This window comes from Neolamprologus multifasciatus, chromosome 2 (assembly GCF_963576455.1).
Source record: "Neolamprologus multifasciatus chromosome 2, fNeoMul1.2, whole genome shotgun sequence".
NCBI classification, from domain to species: domain Eukaryota; kingdom Metazoa; phylum Chordata; class Actinopteri; order Cichliformes; family Cichlidae; genus Neolamprologus; species Neolamprologus multifasciatus.
Genome location: NC_140440.1, coordinates 25471635 through 25494725, shown reverse-complemented (window position 1 = coordinate 25494725; position 23091 = coordinate 25471635). Strand labels below are relative to the sequence as shown.

General features: G+C 39.7%; 2 protein-coding genes across 2 annotated transcripts; one reads left to right on the top strand and one right to left on the bottom strand.

The window, feature by feature from the left end:
* Positions 1 to 77: 77 nt before the first annotated feature.
* On the bottom strand, positions 78 to 3002 carry LOC146524462 (uncharacterized). The gene has a single exon (XM_085175254.1). The coding sequence runs from the start codon at positions 2861 to 2863 to the stop codon at positions 338 to 340; it is 2526 nt and encodes an 841-aa protein (XP_085031380.1). The 5' UTR covers positions 2864 to 3002; the 3' UTR covers positions 78 to 337.
* A 3543-nt stretch (positions 3003 to 6545) lies between these two features.
* LOC146524461 (spindle and centriole-associated protein 1-like) lies at positions 6546 to 16693 on the top strand. The gene is made up of 4 exons (XM_085132561.1): positions 6546 to 7011; positions 7077 to 7969; positions 15797 to 15884; positions 15950 to 16693. The coding sequence occupies exons 2-4, from the start codon at positions 7853 to 7855 to the stop codon at positions 16285 to 16287; spliced, it is 543 nt and encodes a 180-aa protein (XP_084988687.1). The 5' UTR covers positions 6546 to 7011; positions 7077 to 7852; the 3' UTR covers positions 16288 to 16693.
* Positions 16694 to 23091: the final 6398 nt, after the last annotated feature.

The following is a 23091-nucleotide window of genomic DNA, read 5'->3' as shown; positions in this document are numbered from 1 at the left end:
TAACACAGTAATGTAGCCTGCTTACGGGAAGTAACAGTAATCTGATGATCTTTTTTGCAATAGTAATCTTTTACTTTACTCGTTACTTGAAAAAAGAAATCAGACTATGCGGTGTTGCCCATCTCTGGTCCACATACAGAAAGTATCATAGAAAGATTTAAGGTATCGTGCCACATTTGACCTCTGAACTCTTGTTCATGGTTAGTAAATTAAGAGTCAAAGTGAAAGACAAATTTGAAACTTTGTTACTTATTACCGTTGTTTGGAATAGATAGGAATATAGGGAATTATATATTTTTATTTAAAGACAGGACTCACATGTTTTCATTTCTAGTCTTTAAAACCTGTCTCTATCTGTTTCTGCGTTTGCTTTCTCAAGTTTGTTGCATCTGTTCACCATGTCTTCTAATTGTTCTTGTTTTTCTTTAAGCTTGTCTTTCAGTTCTTTAACTGTTGCCTCCTCTATTCGCTTTGCATTGTGCACATCTGTGTGCATGTCTTCCAGCTGCTGGTTTCTCTTCTGGATTTTTTGAAGTCTATCCTGCAGGTCTTTATGTGTTTTTTGTTGTTCTTGCTTTTGCGCCTGGATTTCAGTGTTTTTGTGCTTCAAGGTCTTAGAAAGTTCCTCAAGTTCGGTGGTTTTTCTCAGCATCTCATTGATGCTACTCTGCATCACTGAGCATTGATTTTCCAGTTTCTTCTTTTCTCCTTCCAGTACAGTTGTTTTGTACTTTGTTTCGTTATACAATTCTTGGAGTGCTTGATTTTTCCTCTGGAGATTAAGTTTTTCTGCTTCCTGTTGTATTTTCTGTTTGTCTTTTTCTTGAAGCAGCTCTTTATTTCCGTGCGCTTTTTTATCAAGCCTGAGCGATCTGTGTTTTTCCTCCATCTGGTCAAGCTTGGAGTCCATTTCCTTCTGTTTCATTTCCATTTTCTTCTTGTCTTGAAGCAACTGTTGACTTTTGTGCAGAGTTTTGTCATGCTTCACCTGCAGAGCTTTGTATTTTTCCTCCATGGCTTGGAGTTTGCTCTGCATGTCTCTCTGCTCTACGGGCTCTTGTTTCTTATCTTGGTGGATCTCCTTATTTCTCTCCAGAGCTTCATCGAGTATTACTTGCAAGCCTTCATTTTGTTTCTCGATGTTCCTCAGCTTGCAATCCATTTCTTCCTGTTGTATTTTCTGTTGGTCTTTCTCGTGAAGCATCTCTTTATTTTTGAGGAGTGTTTCCTCAAGAGTTATTTGGAGCATTTTGCATTTTTTCTCCAAGACTTCAAACTTGCGGTCCGTTTCTTTCTCGAGCATTCCTTGTTGCTCTCTCTCTTGAATGAACTCTTTATTTCTGTGCACTTTTTTATCGAGCCTGACTTGAAGCAATCTGTGTTTTTCCTCCATCTGGTCAAGCTTGGAGTCCATTTCCTTCTGTTTCATTTCCATTTTCTTCTTGTCTTGAAGCAACTGTTGACTTTTGTGCAGAGTTTTATCATGTTTCACCTGCAGAGCTTTGTATTTTTCCTCCATGGCTTGGAGTTTGCTCTGCAGGTCTCTCTGCTCTACGCGCTCTTGTTTCTTGTCTTGGAGGATCTCCTTATTTCTCTCCAGAGCTTCATCAAGCATCACTTGCAAGCCTTCATTTTGTTTCTCGATGTTCCTCAGCTTGCAATCCATTTCTTCCTGTTGTATTTTCTGTTGGTCTTTCTCGTGAAGAAACTCGTTGTTTCTCTCCAGAGCTTCATCAAGCATTACTTGCAAGCCTTCATTTTGTTTCTCGATGTTCCTCAGCTTGCAATCCATTTCTTCCTGATGTATTTTCTTTTGGTCTTTCTCGTGAAGCATCTCTTTATTTTTGAGCACTGTTTCCTCAAGAGTTATTTGCATCATTTTCAGTTTTTCCTCCAAGACTTCAAGCTCGGAGTCTGTTTCTTTCTCGAGAATTTCTTGTTGCTCTCTCTCTTGAATGATTTCTTTATTTCTGTGCACTGTTTTCTCAAGCTTGATTTGGAGCAATCTGTGTTTTTCCTCCATCTCGTCAAGCTTGGAGTCCATTTCTTTCTGTTTCATTTCCATTTGCTTCTTGTCTTGAAGCAACTGTTGACTTTTGTGCAGAGTTTTATCATGTTTCACCTGCAGCGCTTTGTACTTTTCCTCCATGGCTTGGAGTTTGCTCTGCATGTCTCTCTGCTGTGTGGACTGTTGCTTCTCTTCTTGGTGAATTTCTTTCAGTTTTTCCAGAGCATCGTCAAGCTTCTCTTGGAGCTCCTGATTCTTCTTGACCATGTTTTCCTGTTTTATGCTCTCTTTTTTCTCCTTTTGGAGCAGATCTTTATTTTTTTCCAGAGCTCCATCAAGCTTCTCTTGGAGCTCTTGATTTTTCTTGAGCATTTTATCCCCTTTAATGCTCTCTTTTTTCTCCTTTTGGAGCAGATCTTTAATTTTTTCCAGAGCTCCATCAAGCTTTTCTTGGAGCTCCTGATTTTTCTTGAGCATTTTATCCCCTTTAATGCTCTCTTTTTTCTCCTTTTGGAGCAGATCTTTAATTTTTTCCAGAGCTTCATCAAGCTTTTCTTGGAGCTCGTGATTCTTCTTATCTTGGAGAGCACATTGTTTCTCCTCAATGATTCCTTCCCTTTCCTGAAGCTGGTAGGATAATTTTTCTAATTCAGCGCTCTTTCTCTCGTTTTCTTCTGTCAGGATCTTAATCTTTTCTCTGTTCATGAGATTTTCATTCTCCATTTCTTCCAATCGCGTTTCCTCTAATTCTACCTGTTCATCCCAAGGAAGAGAGCTGATATAAGGGTCTAGGGACTCATACCATGGAATAGAGCTGGGGTCAGCTTCTTGTCTTTCTTGCTCTTTCTGAGACATGTTGCAGTCTGTATACCGTGAGTACGAAAAGGATCCAAATGTTTGAAAATGCTTTACTGGTGAACGTTTGAATGCTGCTAACACAAGTGCTGCAAATAACGGACTAAAATCAAAGCTTCAAAGGATCAAAGCCCTAGAAGCCTGTGACATCAGAATTCCATAAGCCAATGAGGTTGTCACATGACATTTTTGAATGAGGTCATGTTTTTGTATGAATTTTTAAATAACATCAACATTCCGTAAGCTAATGAGGTTCTTACATGACTTTTGAATGAGGATAATTCTTTTGTGTTAAAAACAGTGTAAAAAGTGTTATTGCAATAACATAAAAAGTGAGTAAAGAAAGTAAATAAAAGTACAGTTTTATTTATATAGCACCTTTCAAGACAAATTCATTGTGTCTGAGTTGTATTGGTAACTCGTTGAAGTGTTACTGGGTATCATAACTAGACAGTTTGCGCATACAGTGAGTGAAAGCATTGGGTGGACTGAATCAGGTTAAATTTAATCAATAGAACGGAGTGGAGTTCTATCGATTGTATTGATCAGAGAGTTAGAAGAACAACTAAAGGAAACTTTGATTAATCTGAAAGGAACTAATATAGGTTAACAGGTAGCTGATACAAATCAGGATTTAAAACCATTTTTGGTTTGTTTGTTTTTCTGTTTGACTCCTTGTTTTATTCAATATTGCAGTTTATATGATCGTATTATGGGTTTGTTAAACTGTGCCATGTGAAAATGCTGGGAAATGAAACATCACAGGTGGAAATCAATGAAAGTGGAAATTCAGAAGAAATTCTGTCCTTTTCCTCATTTATGCACATCATAGATAACTATGTAATGTGTCTGTTGCACACTTTGTATGTCAGGAATAACCATAAATGTGTTGTCTTACAAACAACTGTATCAGGTCTTTGCATCCACAATAAGCGAGGATAACAGAACTCCTGGAAAGCAAAAGAAATCTGGTTCTTGTTTTTAAGACAGTCACCTTTAGTTTCACGCTGAGTGATGCTGGTTTGTTGCAGACAAACCTGATTATGTTTCCCACTGGGTTTTATACTTCAGAGGCAACACAGAGTAAAGAGAAGCATTGTTGTTTCAGTGTAACTTTAGTCTCAGTTTAGTTTTATCCCCTTGTAAGTTTGATAAGAGCCAAATTGAGGAAACAAACTCAGTGTGTGGCCAGAAAATGCCATGGTGGCTTACAAACACATGTCAGAACAAAATATGAAGGATAAGACATCACACGTATAACGGAAAGAGACGCAGAAGAATTCATCTCTGAAATTTCTCCCTTTATTGAACTGGCATTTGCCCGAGACCACCGGAATTGGTGGGATGGACACAAAGAAAATCAGAGGTAGACAAAAATCCGTCAGGAGAGAACAACGGTCTGCCAAGCCATTCTCTGCTTCAGAGTTTTGTAATTTTGCACCTGCTGTCGCTTTAATATTAAACTAACGAGGTTGAAATAGACTCACAGTGGTTTCTGCTTCTTAATTAGACAGATTTATATCCCTTCACGTGCTTCTGTCTTCTGTGCTTCACTGTCTGTGATCATGCTCGAGCTCATCTTCAGTCAGTTATCTTCTGTTTGTTTCCTGCTTCCTTTTAAAGGTCAAGGATCCCACCTTGAACTTGCCACCTGCCTGCATGCTATGGACGCCCAGGTTTGCAAATACAATGTTGTATTTTCAAATTGATACCATAGATACATCTAGTACAAGTCTCGAAAAGTTTGCATCTTCGTGACCTTGACCTCGAGGTCTGATGCCAAGTCTTGTCACTTGAGACTGAGGTGATGCAGGATTTTGAAATTTATTCTATATGTGCAGCTACTAAGAGGCTGAAGGATAACACTGATATATTTATATTTTCATGGAGCTGCTCTCAAAGCTTTGTCATCTCACCTCAGTTCCTATAATTCAGTCCTGGTCCTGCATCACAGTGTGTGGTGTGGAATAAAACTGTGACAGTGTCAGAAATTTAGCTTGATCATCTGAGCGTAGCTGCTGCTGCTACTAGCCAGCAAACCGAAATGCAGCATGTAGTGATGCACTGACGCTGGCCCCTCTGTGAAAAACCGGCACACAACCAAACAAATTTGGACAGCAGAAGCCGGTGATGTGTGCTCTAACTTCTGACTGAAGCAAGGAGAACACTGGAAGGACAGACACAGCCAAAGATTTAGATTTCAGGTAGTAGGCATTTGGTACACTACATTCATAAAACCTGAGGTCCTTCCCATATTTATCAAATCCAGGTCTCACAGTGTGGTGATAATAAATTCTGTAGAAAGTGAGTAGGCATTTAGGAAACAAATATAATTAAACTATTTGTGATGTTTAATAGCCATAAAGTGAGAACAGCGGACACTGAAGAGAATGTTTTCTAATTTATTACCTTCAATTGGACCCCAGCAGAGGGCTGAAACATCAGGATAATTCAGCTGTGTTTAAATGAGCTGCGTGTTTGCTCAACAGAACTCTCGTCGAGCAAATTATGTTTTAAAAAGTGGCAGCACATCCTGCTCTGCCTGAATATTCTCCAGCAGAGTAAATGTGTCTGTGTGAAGTGCGAAGGAGAAGCTCCATCACTGTTTGTTCCGAAATTAGCCACTCCACCTGCACCTGCTGGCTTGCACACCTCATCGCAATGCAGCGCTCAGGTTTGTTTGGTAGGCACTGAAAATATGTCACATTGTTCATTTATTCTCAACCTGTGCTGTGTTTGCGCTGCAGGTAATTAAGTCCTGGGTGTTTTATCACTGAGCCAAATTATCATACTGTTACACTCCTGTATCTTCTCCTGAGTGCTGGAGGGGAAAGCAAAACCTGACCATTACCATCTTTTGGGGAAACCTGCAGTCAGCTAAGACGGATGAGTGACGAAGCGTTTCTCCCACTGAAAACGCTACGTCCAGATGAACATAATTAACTTTTGGAGATTGACCATTACCAGTTTATCATATAGGCAGGAGACCTTTGGTCAAAGAAAATTATTAATCCATCTGTGTTCTGGGATATCCCACACTTCCATGTGCAAACATGGATAGCCTGAGGTTAAGAAAGGAGCAAGAAGGTGGTCCCATGATAGTGAAGTTTTTGTTATGGCCTGCAGGGGGAGGCAATTTCCAGACAATTTCTTACTGAGTTTCATTTAATACAACACTATGTGTCGGTTACTAATTGTGGCCCTCTTTATTTATTTAGGTAAAGCGGGCCATGCTTTACAGCATCGTTACCCTGCCTCTAACTTAGGAGTGTGCAGTCAAAATGTGGAAAGTGTTCAGTGTTATAAATATCTCCCTTTTGATTCAAAGCTGAATTTCAAAGCAAACACTAAAGCTGTGTGCAGAAAGGGGCTCCAGCGGCTCCTGTGTTTAAGAAGGCTTTTTTGTTTCCACGTTGATAAAACCATGATGGTTTTATTTCACCGTGCTTTTAATGAATCTGTTTTGTCCTTTTCCTTGGTGTTGTGGTTTGGATAGTTATCTGAAAAGAGCAGAAACCCTCTCAGATTGTTAAGTGGTCTAAAAGGCTGATTGGAGAACCACAGCTGAAATTTTCTGTAAACCAGACAGTTACAGCGGTCAGCTGGTTTAATTTTCTTGATGATCCTTCACACAGTGTGAATCGTTTTCTTCCTCCCGGACAAAGGTTTCTGGTCCCAAACTGTAAAAACGACAAGATTTAAAAAGTCACATTTGTGGATTATATGATGGCCAAAATTAGTGTTAAGTTTTGTTGTCAGTATTTTTTGCTGTACTTTTATGTTTTCTGTTGTTTCTTCAATTCCTGAGAACAAATCTAACTACAGTTACATATTAAATACCTGAACCTTAAAATGTTCAAATCAAGGATTCCCAGCACTGTAGTTCCAAACCCAGCGTCCACATAGAAGTAATTGGCAAATTGAAAAAGAAGGTTGGTTGCAAAGTGGTTTGCAGAAGAAACGGCTTAAAAAACACAGCTGATGTGAACTTTCTTTGAAATCGTTTATTATATATCTGGCATTAGAGGTGAACATAAACACTTATCTAATGTCATTTCAGCTCTCAATGCCACCGTGGCTGTTCAGAGAGGAAACATCAGTCCTGGTTTCTCAGGTTCTTAATCCTGATCCGCCTCAGAGCAAGTCAGGTAATATCTGCAAGGGATGGATTTTCTCCAAAATGAAATACTCTGTTTGAAGATGAGCTGAACAGACTGGATCGGTAATCACACCAGCAGAGCCAGGAAGTGTGTTTCCCAGGGTTCAGAGCTGGACGGCTCCCCTGTTGCCTCTCTCAGCGGGGATCAGTCCAGTCTGGGCCTGCTGCAGGCCATGTTGGGTCAGGTGGAGCTGGATTTGGTTGCACTGAGCCCTGTTACAGCACCAACATCTGCACAGAGTCCCAAAAAGCACAGGACACAAAGCCACACTGGATTTTCTTTGGCCTTGGTCTCTACACTGGGATGTTTGGTGCACATCCTTAAAAAGGTACTGCCGGATATCAAAAAAGGTTTTGTCACACAAGCTTTTGGAAATTATTATTCAAACTAAAGATAATCCATGCAGGCTTTACTCACATAAACAAAAAATAAGACTGTGTTACCATTGTCACTGCATCTTTTAGCTTATAGGATATAGGATACACTCATTTCTTATTAAATGTTGGTTTTATTTAAAAAGTCATGTCATTGATGGGGATGCAAGGAGACATGAATTCCAAGTTTGAAATCTTTAGATAGCAGCAAAAGCACATTTTAGAAATGCTTGATCTGTAAAATGTTTGTTACTATTACTGATTTAGCATCACTAATGCTGAAAGTCTCATGTAAATATGCTGAAGCACAGTTCTTATCTTTTTCAGGGGTCTTCACATTTGTAAATAAATAGAATCAGTTTTTAAATTTTAGCGCAGGTTTGCTTTGATGCAAATATTTGCAGTCTGCTATATGTGTTTAAATCACTGTCTGCCTGTAATGTGTTAGAGGGAAGATGAAGGAGGCACAGGAGAGGAGAAAACTGGAGGAGGAGCTGAAAGAGCAGCAGAGGCTCATTGATGCTCTCACTGCTGAAACCATGACTCTGAGAGAGGAGGCTACAGCCCTGCAGGTGGGACTGGGCTTAGGTTATTGTTAGTCCAGCTATGCTGATAAATCATGAGTTGGTGACGATGTGCCTCTCAGGCAGGGTTACAGCAGCGGACGGCAGAGCTAAAACAGGGAGCTAAGAACTTCACTACTGTATGTTTTCAATGTTTTTGTCACTTTTTACGGAATCAAACTCAAAGTGAGCTTTAAACCCTGCATGGTCGTACTCTCTCCTGCACTCCATATTATCCTTTGTTGATCTACACACGTCTGTTGCTGCCACGGACGTCGCACGCTCGTACGTCATTGTCATGAGACACTCTCACGAAGAAAATGACGAGGATTAGTAACACAGTAATGTAGCCTGCTTACGGGAAAGTAACAGTAATCTGATGATCTTTTTTGCAATAGTAATCTTTTACTTTACTCGTTACTTGAAAAAAGAAATCAGACTATGCGGTGTTGCCCATCTCTGGTCCACATACAGAAAGTATCATAGAAAGATTTAAGGTATCGTGCCACATTTGACCTCTGAACTCTTGTTCATGGTTAGTAAATTAAGAGTCAAAGTGAAAGACAAATTTGAAACTTTGTTACTTATTACCGTTGTTTGGAATAGATAGGAATATAGGGAATTATGTATTTTTATTTAAAGACAGGACTCACATGTTTTCATTTCTAGTCTTTAAAACCTGTCTCTATCCATCTAGTATTCATTCTTTCTGGGAAACAAGTATGTATATTATGCACACACACAAACACACATGCAGCTATTACCTATTTCTTGTTTTTATACCTAAGATGAATTATTGTTTGAATGAAGACATTTTTCAAACACATGTAAAATGTGGGCAATTGTGTTTATTGGGTAAAGGAAAAGGCAGAAGGGGGGGAAAGGGGGGATAGAAAGAAGGAAAGAGAGAGAGGAGAGAAAACCCCAACAATCCCCTCTGAGCAAGCACCAGGCGACAGTGGATAGGAAAAACTCCTTTTAAAGTGAACCAAACCTAAAAGAGAAACCTATGGCAGAACCAGGCTCAGGAGGGGTCAGTCAACTGCCGGGACTGGTCGGGGGGTGAAAAAGGAAAAAGGAGGGAGGGGAAGGGGAAGGGGGGAAATGAAGATGGAATAGAGGTGGAGGAAGACGAGGTTACATCAGGTGAGAAGCAGCAGTGCCCCTCCTCCAGAACCAGTGGAAGCGTTTTTTCTTCATTTTCAGATACTCTTCCACGAGCACTTTTTTCTCAATGATGAGGGTTTTCAGCTCATCGATTGTTTCTGCGTTTGCTTTCTCAAGTTTGTTGCATCTGTTCACCATGTCTTCTAATTGTTCTTGTTTTTCTTTAAGCTTGTCTTTCAGTTCTTTAACTGTTGCCTCCTCTATTCGCTTTGCATTGTGCACATCTGTGTGCATGTCTTCCAGCTGCTGGTTTCTCTTCTGGATTTTTTGAAGTCTATCCTGCAGGTCTTTATGTGTTTTTTGTTGTTCTTGCTTTTGCGCCTGGATTTCAGTGTTTTTGTGCTTCAAGGTCTTAGAAAGTTCCTCAAGTTCGGTGGTTTTTCTCAGCATCTCATTGATGCTACTCTGCATCACTGAGCATTGATTTTCCAGTTTCTTCTTTTCTCCTTCCAGTACAGTTGTTTTGTACTTTGTTTCGTTATACAATTCTTGGAGTGCTTGATTTTTCCTCTGGAGATTAAGTTTTTCTGCTTCCTGTTGTATTTTCTGTTGGTCTTTTTCTTGAAGCAGCTCTTTATTTCCGTGCGCTTTTTTATCAAGCCTGATTTGGAGCGATCTGTGTTTTTCCTCCATCTGGTCAAGCTTGGAGTCCATTTCCTTCTGTTTCATTTCCATTTTCTTCTTGTCTTGAAGCAACTGTTGACTTTTGTGCAGAGTTTTGTCATGCTTCACCTGCAGAGCTTTGTATTTTTCCTCCATGGCTTGGAGTTTGCTCTGCATGTCTCTCTGCTCTACGGGCTCTTGTTTCTTATCTTGGTGGATCTCCTTATTTCTCTCCAGAGCTTCATCGAGTATTACTTGCAAGCCTTCATTTTGTTTCTCGATGTTCCTCAGCTTGCAATCCATTTCTTCCTGTTGTATTTTCTGTTGGTCTTTCTCGTGAAGCATCTCTTTATTTTTGAGGAGTGTTTCCTCAAGAGTTATTTGGAGCATTTTGCATTTTTCCTCCAAGACTTCAAACTTGCGGTCCGTTTCTTTCTCGAGCATTCCTTGTTGCTCTCTCTCTTGAATGAACTCTTTATTTCTGTGCACTTTTTTATCGAGCCTGACTTGAAGCAATCTGTGTTTTTCCTCCATCTGGTCAAGCTTGGAGTCCATTTCCTTCTGTTTCATTTCCATTTTCTTCTTGTCTTGAAGCAACTGTTGACTTTTGTGCAGAGTTTTATCATGTTTCACCTGCAGAGCTTTGTATTTTTCCTCCATGGCTTGGAGTTTGCTCTGCAGGTCTCTCTGCTCTACGCGCTCTTGTTTCTTGTCTTGGAGGATCTCCTTATTTCTCTCCAGAGCTTCATCAAGCATCACTTGCAAGCCTTCATTTTGTTTCTCGATGTTCCTCAGCTTGCAATCCATTTCTTCCTGTTGTATTTTCTGTTGGTCTTTCTCGTGAAGAAACTCGTTGTTTCTCTCCAGAGCTTCATCAAGCATTACTTGCAAGCCTTCATTTTGTTTCTCGATGTTCCTCAGCTTGCAATCCATTTCTTCCTGATGTATTTTCTTTTGGTCTTTCTCGTGAAGCATCTCTTTATTTTTGAGCACTGTTTCCTCAAGAGTTATTTGCATCATTTTCAGTTTTTCCTCCAAGACTTCAAGCTCGGAGTCTGTTTCTTTCTCGAGAATTTCTTGTTGCTCTCTCTCTTGAATGATTTCTTTATTTCTGTGCACTGTTTTCTCAAGCTTGATTTGGAGCAATCTGTGTTTTTCCTCCATCTCGTCAAGCTTGGAGTCCATTTCTTTCTGTTTCATTTCCATTTGCTTCTTGTCTTGAAGCAACTGTTGACTTTTGTGCAGAGTTTTATCATGTTTCACCTGCAGCGCTTTGTACTTTTCCTCCATGGCTTGGAGTTTGCTCTGCATGTCTCTCTGCTGTGTGGACTGTTGCTTCTCTTCTTGGTGAATTTCTTTCAGTTTTTCCAGAGCATCGTCAAGCTTCTCTTGGAGCTCCTGATTCTTCTTGACCATGTTTTCCTGTTTTATGCTCTCTTTTTTCTCCTTTTGGAGCAGATCTTTATTTTTTTCCAGAGCTCCATCAAGCTTTTCTTGGAGCTCTTGATTTTTCTTGAGCATTTTATCCCCTTTAATGCTCTCTTTTTTCTCCTTTTGGAGCAGATCTTTAATTTTTTCCAGAGCTCCATCAAGCTTTTCTTGGAGCTCCTGATTTTTCTTGAGCATTTTATCCCCTTTAATGCTCTCTTTTTTCTCCTTTTGGAGCAGATCTTTAATTTTTTCCAGAGCTTCATCAAGCTTTTCTTGGAGCTCGTGATTCTTCTTATCTTGGAGAGCACATTGTTTCTCCTCAATGATTCCTTCCCTTTCCTGAAGCTGGTAGGATAATTTTTCTAATTCAGCGCTCTTTCTCTCGTTTTCTTCTGTCAGGATCTTAATCTTTTCTCTGTTCATGAGATTTTCATTCTCCATTTCTTCCAATCGCGTTTCCTCTAATTCTACCTGTTCATCCCAAGGAAGAGAGCTGATATAAGGGTCTAGGGACTCATACCATGGAATAGAGCTGGGGTCAGCTTCTTGTCTTTCTTGCTCTTTCTGAGACATGTTGCAGTCTGTATACCGTGAGTACGAAAAGGATCCAAATGTTTGAAAATGCTTTACTGGTGAACGTTTGAATGCTGCTAACACAAGTGCTGCAAATAACGGACTAAAATCAAAGCTTCAAAGGATCAAAGCCCTAGAAGCCTGTGACATCAGAATTCCATAAGCCAATGAGGTTGTCACATGACATTTTTGAATGAGGTCATGTTTTTGTATGAATTTTTTAAATAACATCAACATTCCGTAAGCTAATGAGGTTCTTACATGACTTTTGAATGAGGATAATTCTTTTGTGTTAAAAACAGTGTAAAAAGTGTTATTGCAATAACATAAAAAGTGAGTAAAGAAAGTAAATAAAAGTACAGTTTTATTTATATAGCACCTTTCAAGACAAATTCATTGTGTCTGAGTTGTATTGGTAACTCGTTGAAGTGTTACTGGGTATCATAACTAGACAGTTTGCGCATACAGTGAGTGAAAGCATTGGGTGGACTGAATCAGGTTAAATTTAATCAATAGAACGGAGTGGAGTTCTATCGATTGTATTGATCAGAGAGTTAGAAGAACAACTAAAGGAAACTTTGATTAATCTGAAAGGAACTAATATAGGTTAACAGGTAGCTGATACAAATCAGGATTTAAAACCATTTTTGGTTTGTTTGTTTTTCTGTTTGACTCCTTGTTTTATTCAATATTGCAGTTTATATGATCGTATTATGGGTTTGTTAAACTGTGCCATGTGAAAATGCTGGGAAATGAAACATCACAGGTGGAAATCAATGAAAGTGGAAATTCAGAAGAAATTCTGTCCTTTTCCTCATTTATGCACATCATAGATAACTATGTAATGTGTCTGTTGCACACTTTGTATGTCAGGAATAACCATAAATGTGTTGTCTTACAAACAACTGTATCAGGTCTTTGCATCCACAATAAGCGAGGATAACAGAACTCCTGGAAAGCAAAAGAAATCTGGTTCTTGTTTTTAAGACAGTCACCTTTAGTTTCACGCTGAGTGATGCTGGTTTGTTGCAGACAAACCTGATTATGTTTCCCACTGGGTTTTATACTTCAGAGGCAACACAGAGTAAAGAGAAGCATTGTTGTTTCAGTGTTACTTTAGTCTCAGTTTAGTTTTATCCCCTTGTAAGTTTGATAAGAGCCAAATTGAGGAAACAAACTCAGTGTGTGGCCAGAAAATGCCATGGTGGCTTACAAACACATGTCAGAACAAAATATGAAGGATAAGACATCACACGTATAACGGAAAGAGACGCAGAAGAATTCATCTCTGAAATTTCTCCCTTTATTGAACTGGCATTTGCCCGAGACCACCGGAATTGGTGGGATGGACACAAAGAAAATCAGAGGTAGACAAAAATCCGTCAGGAGAGAACAACGGTCTGCCAAGCCATTCTCTGCTTCAGAGTTTTGTAATTTTGCACCTGCTGTCGCTTTAATATTAAACTAACGAGGTTGAAATAGACTCACAGTGGTTTCTGCTTCTTAATTAGACAGATTTATATCCCTTCACGTGCTTCTGTCTTCTGTGCTTCACTGTCTGTGATCATGCTCGAGCTCATCTTCAGTCAGTTATCTTCTGTTTGTTTCCTGCTTCCTTTTAAAGGTCAAGGATCCCACCTTGAACTTGCCACCTGCCTGCATGCTATGGACGCCCAGGTTTGCAAATACAATGTTGTATTTTCAAATTGATACCATAGATACATCTAGTACAAGTCTCGAAAAGTTTGCATCTTCGTGACCTTGACCTCGAGGTCTGATGCCAAGTCTTGTCACTTGAGACTGAGGTGATGCAGGATTTTGAAATTTATTCTATATGTGCAGCTACTAAGAGGCTGAAGGATAACACTGATATATTTATATTTTCATGGAGCTGCTCTCAAAGCTTTGTCATCTCACCTCAGTTCCTATAATTCAGTCCTGGTCCTGCATCACAGTGTGTGGTGTGGAATAAAACTGTGACAGTGTCAGAAATTTAGCTTGATCATCTGAGCGTAGCTGCTGCTGCTACTAGCCAGCAAACCGAAATGCAGCATGTAGTGATGCACTGACGCTGGCCCCTCTGTGAAAAACCGGCACACAACCAAACAAATTTGGACAGCAGAAGCCGGTGATGTGTGCTCTAACTTCTGACTGAAGCAAGGAGAACACTGGAAGGACAGACACAGCCAAAGATTTAGATTTCAGGTAGTAGGCATTTGGTACACTACATTCATAAAACCTGAGGTCCTTCCCATATTTATCAAATCCAGGTCTCACAGTGTGGTGATAATAAATTCTGTAGAAAGTGAGTAGGCATTTAGGAAACAAATATAATTAAACTATTTGTGATGTTTAATAGCCATAAAGTGAGAACAGCGGACACTGAAGAGAATGTTTTCTAATTTATTACCTTCAATTGGACCCCAGCAGAGGGCTGAAACATCAGGATAATTCAGCTGTGTTTAAATGAGCTGCGTGTTTGCTCAACAGAACTCTCGTCGAGCAAATTATGTTTTAAAAAGTGGCAGCACATCCTGCTCTGCCTGAATATTCTCCAGCAGAGTAAATGTGTCTGTGTGAAGTGCGAAGGAGAAGCTCCATCACTGTTTGTTCCGAAATTAGCCACTCCACCTGCACCTGCTGGCTTGCACACCTCATCGCAATGCAGCGCTCAGGTTTGTTTGGTAGGCACTGAAAATATGTCACATCGTTCATTTATTCTCAACCTGTGCTGTGTTTGCGCTGCAGGTAATTAAGTCCTGGGTGTTTTATCACTGAGCCAAATTATCATACTGTTACACTCCTGTATCTTCTCCTGAGTGGTGGAGGGGAAAGCAAAACCTGACCATTACCATCTTTTGGGGAAACCTGCAGTCAGCTAAGACGGATGAGTGACGAAGCGTTTCTCCCACTGAAAACGCTACGTCCAGATGAACAGAATTAACTTTTGGAGATTGACCATTACCAGTTTATCATATAGGCAGGAGACCTTTGGTCAAAGAAAATTATTAATCCATCTGTGTTCTGGGATATCCCACACTTCCATGTGCAAACATGGATAGCCTGAGGTTAAGAAAGGAGCAAGAAGGTGGTCCCATGATAGTGAAGTTTTTGTTATGGCCTGCAGGGGGAGGCAATTTCCAGACAATTTCTTACTGAGTTTCATTTAATACAACACTATGTGTCGGTTACTAATTGTGGCCCTCTTTATTTATTTAGGTAAAGCGGGCCATGCTTTACAGCATCGTTACCCTGCCTCTAACTTAGGAGTGTGCAGTCAAAATGTGGAAAGTGTTCAGTGTTATAAATATCTCCCTTTTGATTCAAAGCTGAATTTCAAAGCAAACACTAAAGCTGTGTGCAGAAAGGGGCTCCAGCGGCTCCTGTGTTTAAGAAGGCTTTTTTGTTTCCACGTTGATAAAACCATGATGGTTTTATTTCACCGTGCTTTTAATGAATCTGTTTTGTCCTTTTCCTTGGTGTTGTGGTTTGGATAGTTATCTGAAAAGAGCAGAAACCCTCTCAGATTGTTAAGTGGTCTAAAAGGCTGATTGGAGAACCACAGCTGAAATTTTCTGTAAACCAGACAGTTACAGCGGTCAGCTGGTTTAATTTTTCTTGATGATCCTTCACACAGTGTGAATCGTTTTCTTCCTCCCGGACAAAGGTTTCTGGTCCCAAACTGTAAAAACGACAAGATTTAAAAAGTCACATTTGTGGATTATATGATGGCCAAAATTAGTGTTAAGTTTTGTTGTCAGTATTTTTTGCTGTACTTTTTTGTTTTCTGTTGTTTCTTCAATTCCTGAGAACAAATCTAACTACAGTTACATATTAAATACCTGAACCTTAAAATGTTCAAATCAAGGATTCCCAGCACTGTAGTTCCAAACCCAGCGTCCACATAGAAGTAATTGGCAAATTGAAAAAGAAGGTTGGTTGCAAAGTGGTTTGCAGAAGAAACGGCTTAAAAAACACAGCTGATGTGAACTTTCTTTGAAATCGTTTATTATATATCTGGCATTAGAGGTGAACATAAACACTTATCTAATGTCATTTCAGCTCTCAATGCCACCGTGGCTGTTCAGAGAGGAAACATCAGTCCTGGTTTCTCAGGTTCTTAATCCTGATCCGCCTCAGAGCAAGTCAGGTAATATCTGCAAGGGATGGATTTTCTCCAAAATGAAATACTCTGTTTGAAGATGAGCTGAACAGACTGGATCGGTAATCACACCAGCAGAGCCAGGAAGTGTGTTTCCCAGGGTTCAGAGCTGGACGGCTCCCCTGTTGCCTCTCTCAGCGGGGATCAGTCCAGTCTGGGCCTGCTGCAGGCCATGTTGGGTCAGGTGGAGCTGGATTTGGTTGCACTGAGCCCTGTTACAGCACCAACATCTGCACAGAGTCCCAAAAAGCACAGGACACAAAGCCACACTGGATTTTCTTTGGCCTTGGTCTCTACACTGGGACGTTTGGTGCACATCCTTAAAAAGGTACTGCCGGATATCAAAAAAGGTTTTGTCACACAAGCTTTTGGAAATTATTATTCAAACTAAAGATAATCCATGCAGGCTTTACTCACATAAACAAAAAATAAGACTGTGTTACCATTGTCACTGCATCTTTTAGCTTATAGGATATAGGATACACTCATTTCTTATTAAATGTTGGTTTTATTTAAAAAGTCATGTCATTGATGGGGATGCAAGGAGACATGAATTCCAAGTTTGAAATCTTTAGATAGCAGCAAAAGCACATTTTAGAAATGCTTGATCTGTAAAATGTTTGTTACTATTACTGATTTAGCATCACTAATGCTGAAAGTCTCATGTAAATATGCTGAAGCACAGTTCTTATCTTTTTCAGGGGTCTTCACATTTGTAAATAAATAGAATCAGTTTTTAAATTTTAGCGCAGGTTTGCTTTGATGCAAATATTTGCAGTCTGCTATATGTGTTTAAATCACTGTCTGCCTGTAATGTGTTAGAGGGAAGATGAAGGAGGCACAGGAGAGGAGAAAACTGGAGGAGGAGCTGAAAGAGCAGCAGAGGCTCATTGATGCTCTCACTGCTGAAACCATGACTCTGAGAGAGGAGGCTACAGCCCTGCAGGTGGGACTGGGCTTAGGTTATTGTTAGTCCAGCTATGCTGATAAATCATGAGTTGGTGACGATGTGCCTCTCAGGCAGGGTTACAGCAGCGGACGGCAGAGCTAAAACAGGGAGCTAAGAACTTCACTACTGTATGTTTTCAATGTTTTTGTCACTTTTTACGGAATCAAACTCAAAGTGAGCTTTAAACCCTGCATGGTCGTACTCTCTCCTGCACTCCATATTATCCTTTGTTGATCTACACACGTCTGTTGCTGCCACGGACGTCGCACGCTCGTACGTCATTGTCATGAGACACTCTCACGAAGAAAATGACGAGGATTAGTAACACAGTAATGTAGCCTGCTTACGGGAAAGTAACAGTAATCTGATGATCTTTTTTGCAATAGTAATCTTTTACTTTACTCGTTACTTGAAAAAAGAAATCAGACTATGCGGTGTTGCCCATCTCTGGTCCACATACAGAAAGTATCATAGAAAGATTTAAGGTATCGTGCCACATTTGACCTCTGAACTCTTGTTCATGGTTAGTAAATTAAGAGTCAAAGTGAAAGACAAATTTGAAACTTTGTTACTTATTACCGTTGTTTGGAATAGATAGGAATATAGGGAATTATATATTTTTATTTAAAGACAGGACTCACATGTTTTCATTTCTAGTCTTTAAAACCTGTCTCTATCCATCTAGTATTCATTCTTTCTGGGAAACAAGTATGTATATTATGCACACACACAAACACACATGCAGCTATTACCTATTTCTTGTTTTTATACCTAAGATGAATTATTGTTTGAATGAAGACATTTTTCAAACACATGTAAAATGTGGGCAATTGTGTTTATTGGGTAAAGGAAAAGGCAGAAGGGGGGAAAGGGGGGGAAAGAAAGAAGGAAAGAGAGAGAGGAGAGAAAACCCCAACAATCCCCTCTGAGCAAGCACCAGGCGACAGTGGATAGGAAAAACTCATTTTAAAGTGAAAGAAACCTAAAGGAGAAACCTATGGCAGAACCAGGCTCAGGAGGGGTCAGTCAACTGCCGGGACTGGTCGGGGGGTGAAAAAGGAAAAAGGAGGGAGGGGAAGGGGAAGGGGGGAAATGAAGATGGAATAGAGGTGGAGGAAGACGAGGTTACATCAGGTGAGAAGCAGCAGTGCCCCTCCTCCAGAACCAGTGGAAGCGTTTTTTCTTCATTTTCAGATACTCTTCCACGAGCACTTTTTTCTCAATGATGAGGGTTTTCAGCTCATCGATTGTTTCTGCATTTGCTTTCTCAAGTTTGTTGCATCTTTTCACCATGTCTTCTAATTGTTCTTGTTTTTCTTTAAGCTTGTCTTTCAGTTCTTTAACTGTTGCCTCCTCTATTCGCTTTGCATTGTGCACATCTGTGTGCATGTCTTCCAGCTGCTGGTTTCTCTTCTGGATTTTTTGAAGTCTATCCTGCAGGTCTTTATGTGTTTTCTGTTGTTCTTGCTTTTGCGCCTGGATTTCAGTGTTTTTGTGCTTCAAGGTCTTAGAAAGTTCCTCAAGTTCGGTGGTTTTTTTCAGCATCTCATTGATGCTACTCTGCATCACTGAGCATTGATTTTCCAGTTTCTTCTTTTCTCCTTCCAGTACAGTTGTTTTGTACTTTGTTTCGTTATACAATTCTTGGAGTGCTTGATTTTTCCTCTGGAGATTAAGTTTTTCTGATTCCTGTTGTATTTTCTGTTGGTCTTTTTCTTGAAGCAGCTCTTTATTTCCGTGCGCTTTTTTATCAAGCCTGATTTGGAGCAATCTGTGTTTTTCCTCCATCTGGTCAAGCTTGGAGTCCATTTCCTTCTGTTTCATTTCCATTTTCTTCTTGTCTTGAAGCAACTGTTGACTTTTGTGCAGAGTTTTGTCATGCTTCACCTGCAGAGCTTTGTATTTTTCCTCCATGGCTTGGAGTTTGCTCTGCATGTCTCTCTGCTCTACGGGCTCTTGTTTCTTATCTTGGTGGATCTCCTTATTTCTCTCCAGAGCTTCATCGAGTATTACTTGCAAGCCTTCATTTTGTTTCTCGATGTTCCTCAGCTTGCAATCCATTTCTTCCTGATGTATTTTCTGTTGGTCTTTCTCGTGAAGCATCTCTTTATTTTTGAGCACTGTTTCCTCAAGAGTTATTTGCATCATTTTCAGTTTTTCCTCCAAGACTTCAAGCTCGGAGTCTGTTTCTTTCTCGAGCATTTCTTGTTGCTCTCTCTCTTGAATGATTTCTTTATTTCTGTGCACTGTTTTCTCAAGCTTAATTTGGAGCAATCTGTGTTTTTCCTCCATCTCGTCAAGCTTGGAGTCCATTTCTTTCTGTTTCATTTCCATTTGCTTCTTGTCTTGAAGCAACTGTTGACTTTTGTGCAGAGTTTTATCATGTTTCACCTGCAGCGCTTTGTACTTTTCCTCCATGGCTTGGAGTTTGCTCTGCATGTCTCTCTGCTGTGTGGACTGTTGCTTCTCTTCTTGGTGGATTTCTTTCAGTTTTTCCAGAGCATCGTCAAGCTTCTCTTGGAGCTCCTGATTCTTCTTGACCATGTTTTCCTGTTTTATGCTCTCTTTTTTCTCCTTTTGGAGCAGATCTTTATTTTTTTCCAGAGCTCCATCAAGCTTTTCTTGGAGCTCTTGATTTTTCTTGAGCATTTTATCCCCTTTAATGCTCTCTTTTTTCTCCTTTTGGAGCAGATCTTTAATTTTTTCCAGAGCTCCATCAAGCTTTTCTTGGAGCTCCTGATTTTTCTTGAGCATTTTATCCCCTTTAATGCTCTCTTTTTTCTCCTTTTGGAGCAGATCTTTAATTTTTTCCAGAGCTTCATCAAGCTTTTCTTGGAGCTCATGATTCTTCTTATCTTGGAGAGCACATTGTTTCTCCTCAATGATTCCTTCCCTTTCCTGAAGCTGGTAGGATAATTTTTCTAATTCAGCGCTCTTTCTCTCATTTTCTTCTGTCAGGATCTTAATCTTTTCTCTGTTCATGAGATTTTCATTCTCCATTTCTTCCAATCTCGTTTCCTCTAATTCTACCTGTTCATCCCAAGGAAGAGAGCTGATATAAGGGTCTAGGGACTCAAACCATGGAATAGAGCTGGGGTCAGCTTCTTGTCTTTCTTGCTCTTTCTGAGACATGTTGCAGTCTGTATACCGTGAGTACGAAAAGGATCCAAATGTTTGAAAATGCTTTACTGGTGAACGTTTGAATGCTGCTAACACAAGTGCTGCAAATAATGGACTAAAATCAAAGCTTCAAAGGATCAAAGCTTCAGAAGCCTGTGACATCAGAATTCCATAAGCCAATGAGGTTGTCACATGACATTTTTGAATGAGGTCATGTTTTTGTATGAATTTTTTAAATAACATCAACATTCCGTAAGCCAATAAGGTTCTTACATGACTTTTGAATGAGGATAATTCTTTTGTGTTAAAAACAGTGTAAAAAGTGTTATTGCAATAACATAAAAAGTGAGTAAAGAAAGTAAATAAAAGTACAGTTTTATTTATATAGCATCTTTCAAGACAAATTCATTGTGTCTGAGTTGTATTGGTAACTCGTTGAAGTGTTACTGGGTATCATAACTAGACAGTTTGCGCATACAGTGAGTGAAAGCATTGGGTGGACTGAATCAGGTTAAATTTAATCAATAGAACGGAGTGGAGTTCTATCGATTGTATTGATCAGAGAGTTAGAAGAACAACTAAAGGAAACTTTGATTAATCTGAAAGGAACTAATATAGGTTAACAGGTAGCTGATACAAATCAGGATTTAAAACCATTTTTGGTTTGTTTGTTTTTCTGTTTGACTCCTTGTTTTATTCAATATTGCAGTTTATATGATCGTATTATGGGTTTGTTAAACTGTGCCATGTAAAAATGTTGGGAAATGAAATATCACAGATGAAATATCACACAATGAAAGTGGAAATTCAGAAGAAATTCTGTCCTTTTCCACATTACATAGTTATCTATGCACATCATAGATAACTATGTAATGTGTCTGTTGCACTGTTGTATGTCAGGAATAACCATAAATGTGTTGTCTTACAAGTGGCCGTATCAGGTCTTTGCATCCACAATAAGCGAGGATAACAGAACTCCTGGAAAGCAAAAAAAATCTGGTTCTTATTTTTTAAGACCGTCACCTTTAGTTTCACGCTGAGTGATGCTGGATTGTTGCAGACAAACCTGATTATGTTTCCCACTGGGTTTTATACTTCAGAGGCAACACAGAGTAAAGAGAAGCATTGTTATTTCAGTGTAACTTTAGTCTCAGTTTAGTTTTATCCCCTTGTAAATTTGATAAGAGCCAAGTTGAGGAAACAAACTCAGTGTGTGGCCAGAAAATGCCATGGTGACTTACAAACACATGTCAGAACAAAATATGAAGGATAAGACATCACACGTATAACGGAAAGAGACGCAGAAGAATTCATCTCTGAAATTTCTCCCTTTATTGGACTGGCATTTGCCCGAGACCACCGGAATTGGTGGGATGGACACAAAGAAAATCAGAGGTAGACAAAAATCCGTCAGGAGGGATCAGGAGAGAACAACGGTCTGCCAAGCCATTCCCTGCTTCAGAGTTTTGTAATTTTGCACCTGCTGTCGCTTTAATATTAAACTAACGAGGTTGAAATAGACTCACAGTGGTTTCTGCTTCTTAATTAGACAGATTTATATCCCTTCATGTGCTTCTGTCTTCTGTGCTTCACTGTCTGTGATCATGCTCGAGCTCATCTTCAGTCAGTTATCTTCTGTTTGTTTCCTGCTTCCTTTTAAAGGTCAAGGATTCCACCTTGACCTTGCCACCTGCCTGCATGCTATGGACGCCCAGGTTTGCAAATACAATGTTGTATTTTCAAATTGATACCATAGATACATCTAGTACAAGTCTCGAAAAAGTTTGCATCTTCGTGACCTTGACCTCGAGGTCTGATGCCAAGTCTTGTCACTTGAGACTGAGGTGATGCAGGATTTTGGAATTTATTCTATATGTGCAGCTACTAAGAGGCTGAAGGATAACACTGATATATTTATATTTTCATGGAGCTGCTCTCAAAGCTTTGTCATCTCACCTCAGTTCCTATAATTCAGTCCTGGTCCTGCATCACAGTGTGTGGTGTGGAATAAAACTGTGACAGTGTCAGAAATTTACTGTAGCTTGATCATCTGAGCGTAGCTGCTGCTGCTACTAGCCAGCAAACCGAAATGCAGCATGTAGTGATGCACTGACACTGGCCCTTCTGTGAAAAACCGGCACACAACCAAACAAATTTGGACAGCAGAAGCCGGTGATGTGTGCTCTAACTTCTGACTGAAGGAAGGAGAACACTGGATGGACAGACACAGCCAAAGATTTAGATTTCAGGTAGTAGGAATTTGGTACACTACATGCATAAAACCTGGTGTCCTTCCCATATTTATTAAATCCAGGTCTCACAGTGTGGTGATAATGAATTCTGTAGAAGGTGAGTAGGCATTTAGGAAACAAATATAATTACACATGGGCCATCTCATCTCCTCTTCCTTGGCACTGCTGCCCTCTTCTGGTTACAGTAGGTCAGTGGTCGCTGAGAGGACCTGTGAGCTGTTAGTCTGCTGATTAAAGATTTGTCTGTGTTAAACCATTAATCACATTCTAAAGTAATCAACCATACTTTAAATGATGTTTAATGTGGCACCTCGTATTGTGCATTATCAACTTTGCACATTATACTCTGTAGAAGAAGAGTGTGATGCAATGTGAAGTGCATTATGGGCTATGAAGAGTGTTCTACAGTTCATATCAACCATGTCAATGAAAGTTAAATTCTAAAATAAAAACAAAACAATAAACCATGAATGTATTTTCTACCACTTCTTCTAGCCTAAGCACAGAAGCCCAGCTCCTCACAAATATATAGACCAAATTCAATTCAATTCAAAACAAATTCTTTATTGTCCCACAGGGGGAAATTTGTTTAGTTTAGCAGCAGGCAACAATAAGAGTAAACAAAACAATAATATTAAAATAATAAGGACAATAATAGTAATAAAGAACAGATGTCTGTACAGAAAACAGGTGTCTCTACTGGTCCCTCTACAGAGAAACAAGAAGATAAGGACAAACATGCAGACAGGAGGGCAAAAAAGACAGAGAGGTTTATAAAAGCTCATCAAGATTGATAGGAATGCTACATGAAGCAAACAATGTTGTTGAGCTTCTCTATTGTCATCCTGCCTGGTGATGGATGAGTTCATGCCTA

What these genes read in the sequence shown, in the direction of transcription:
- LOC146524462 (XM_085175254.1), bottom strand. Translation starts at nt 2,863, where the DNA reads ATGTCTCAGAAAGAGCAAGAAAGACAAGAAGCTGACCCCAGCTCTATT.
- LOC146524461 (XM_085132561.1), top strand. Translation starts at nt 7,853, where the DNA reads ATGAAGGAGGCACAGGAGAGGAGAAAACTGGAGGAGGAGCTGAAAGAG. An exon ending in AGGAGGCTACAGCCCTGCAG is followed by an intron (nt 7,970 to 15,796) that starts GTGGGACTGGGC and finishes ATGTCATTTCAG; the next exon opens with CTCTCAATGCCACCGTGGCT. An exon ending in TCCGCCTCAGAGCAAGTCAG is followed by an intron (nt 15,885 to 15,949) that starts GTAATATCTGCA and finishes TGAGCTGAACAG; the next exon opens with ACTGGATCGGTAATCACACC.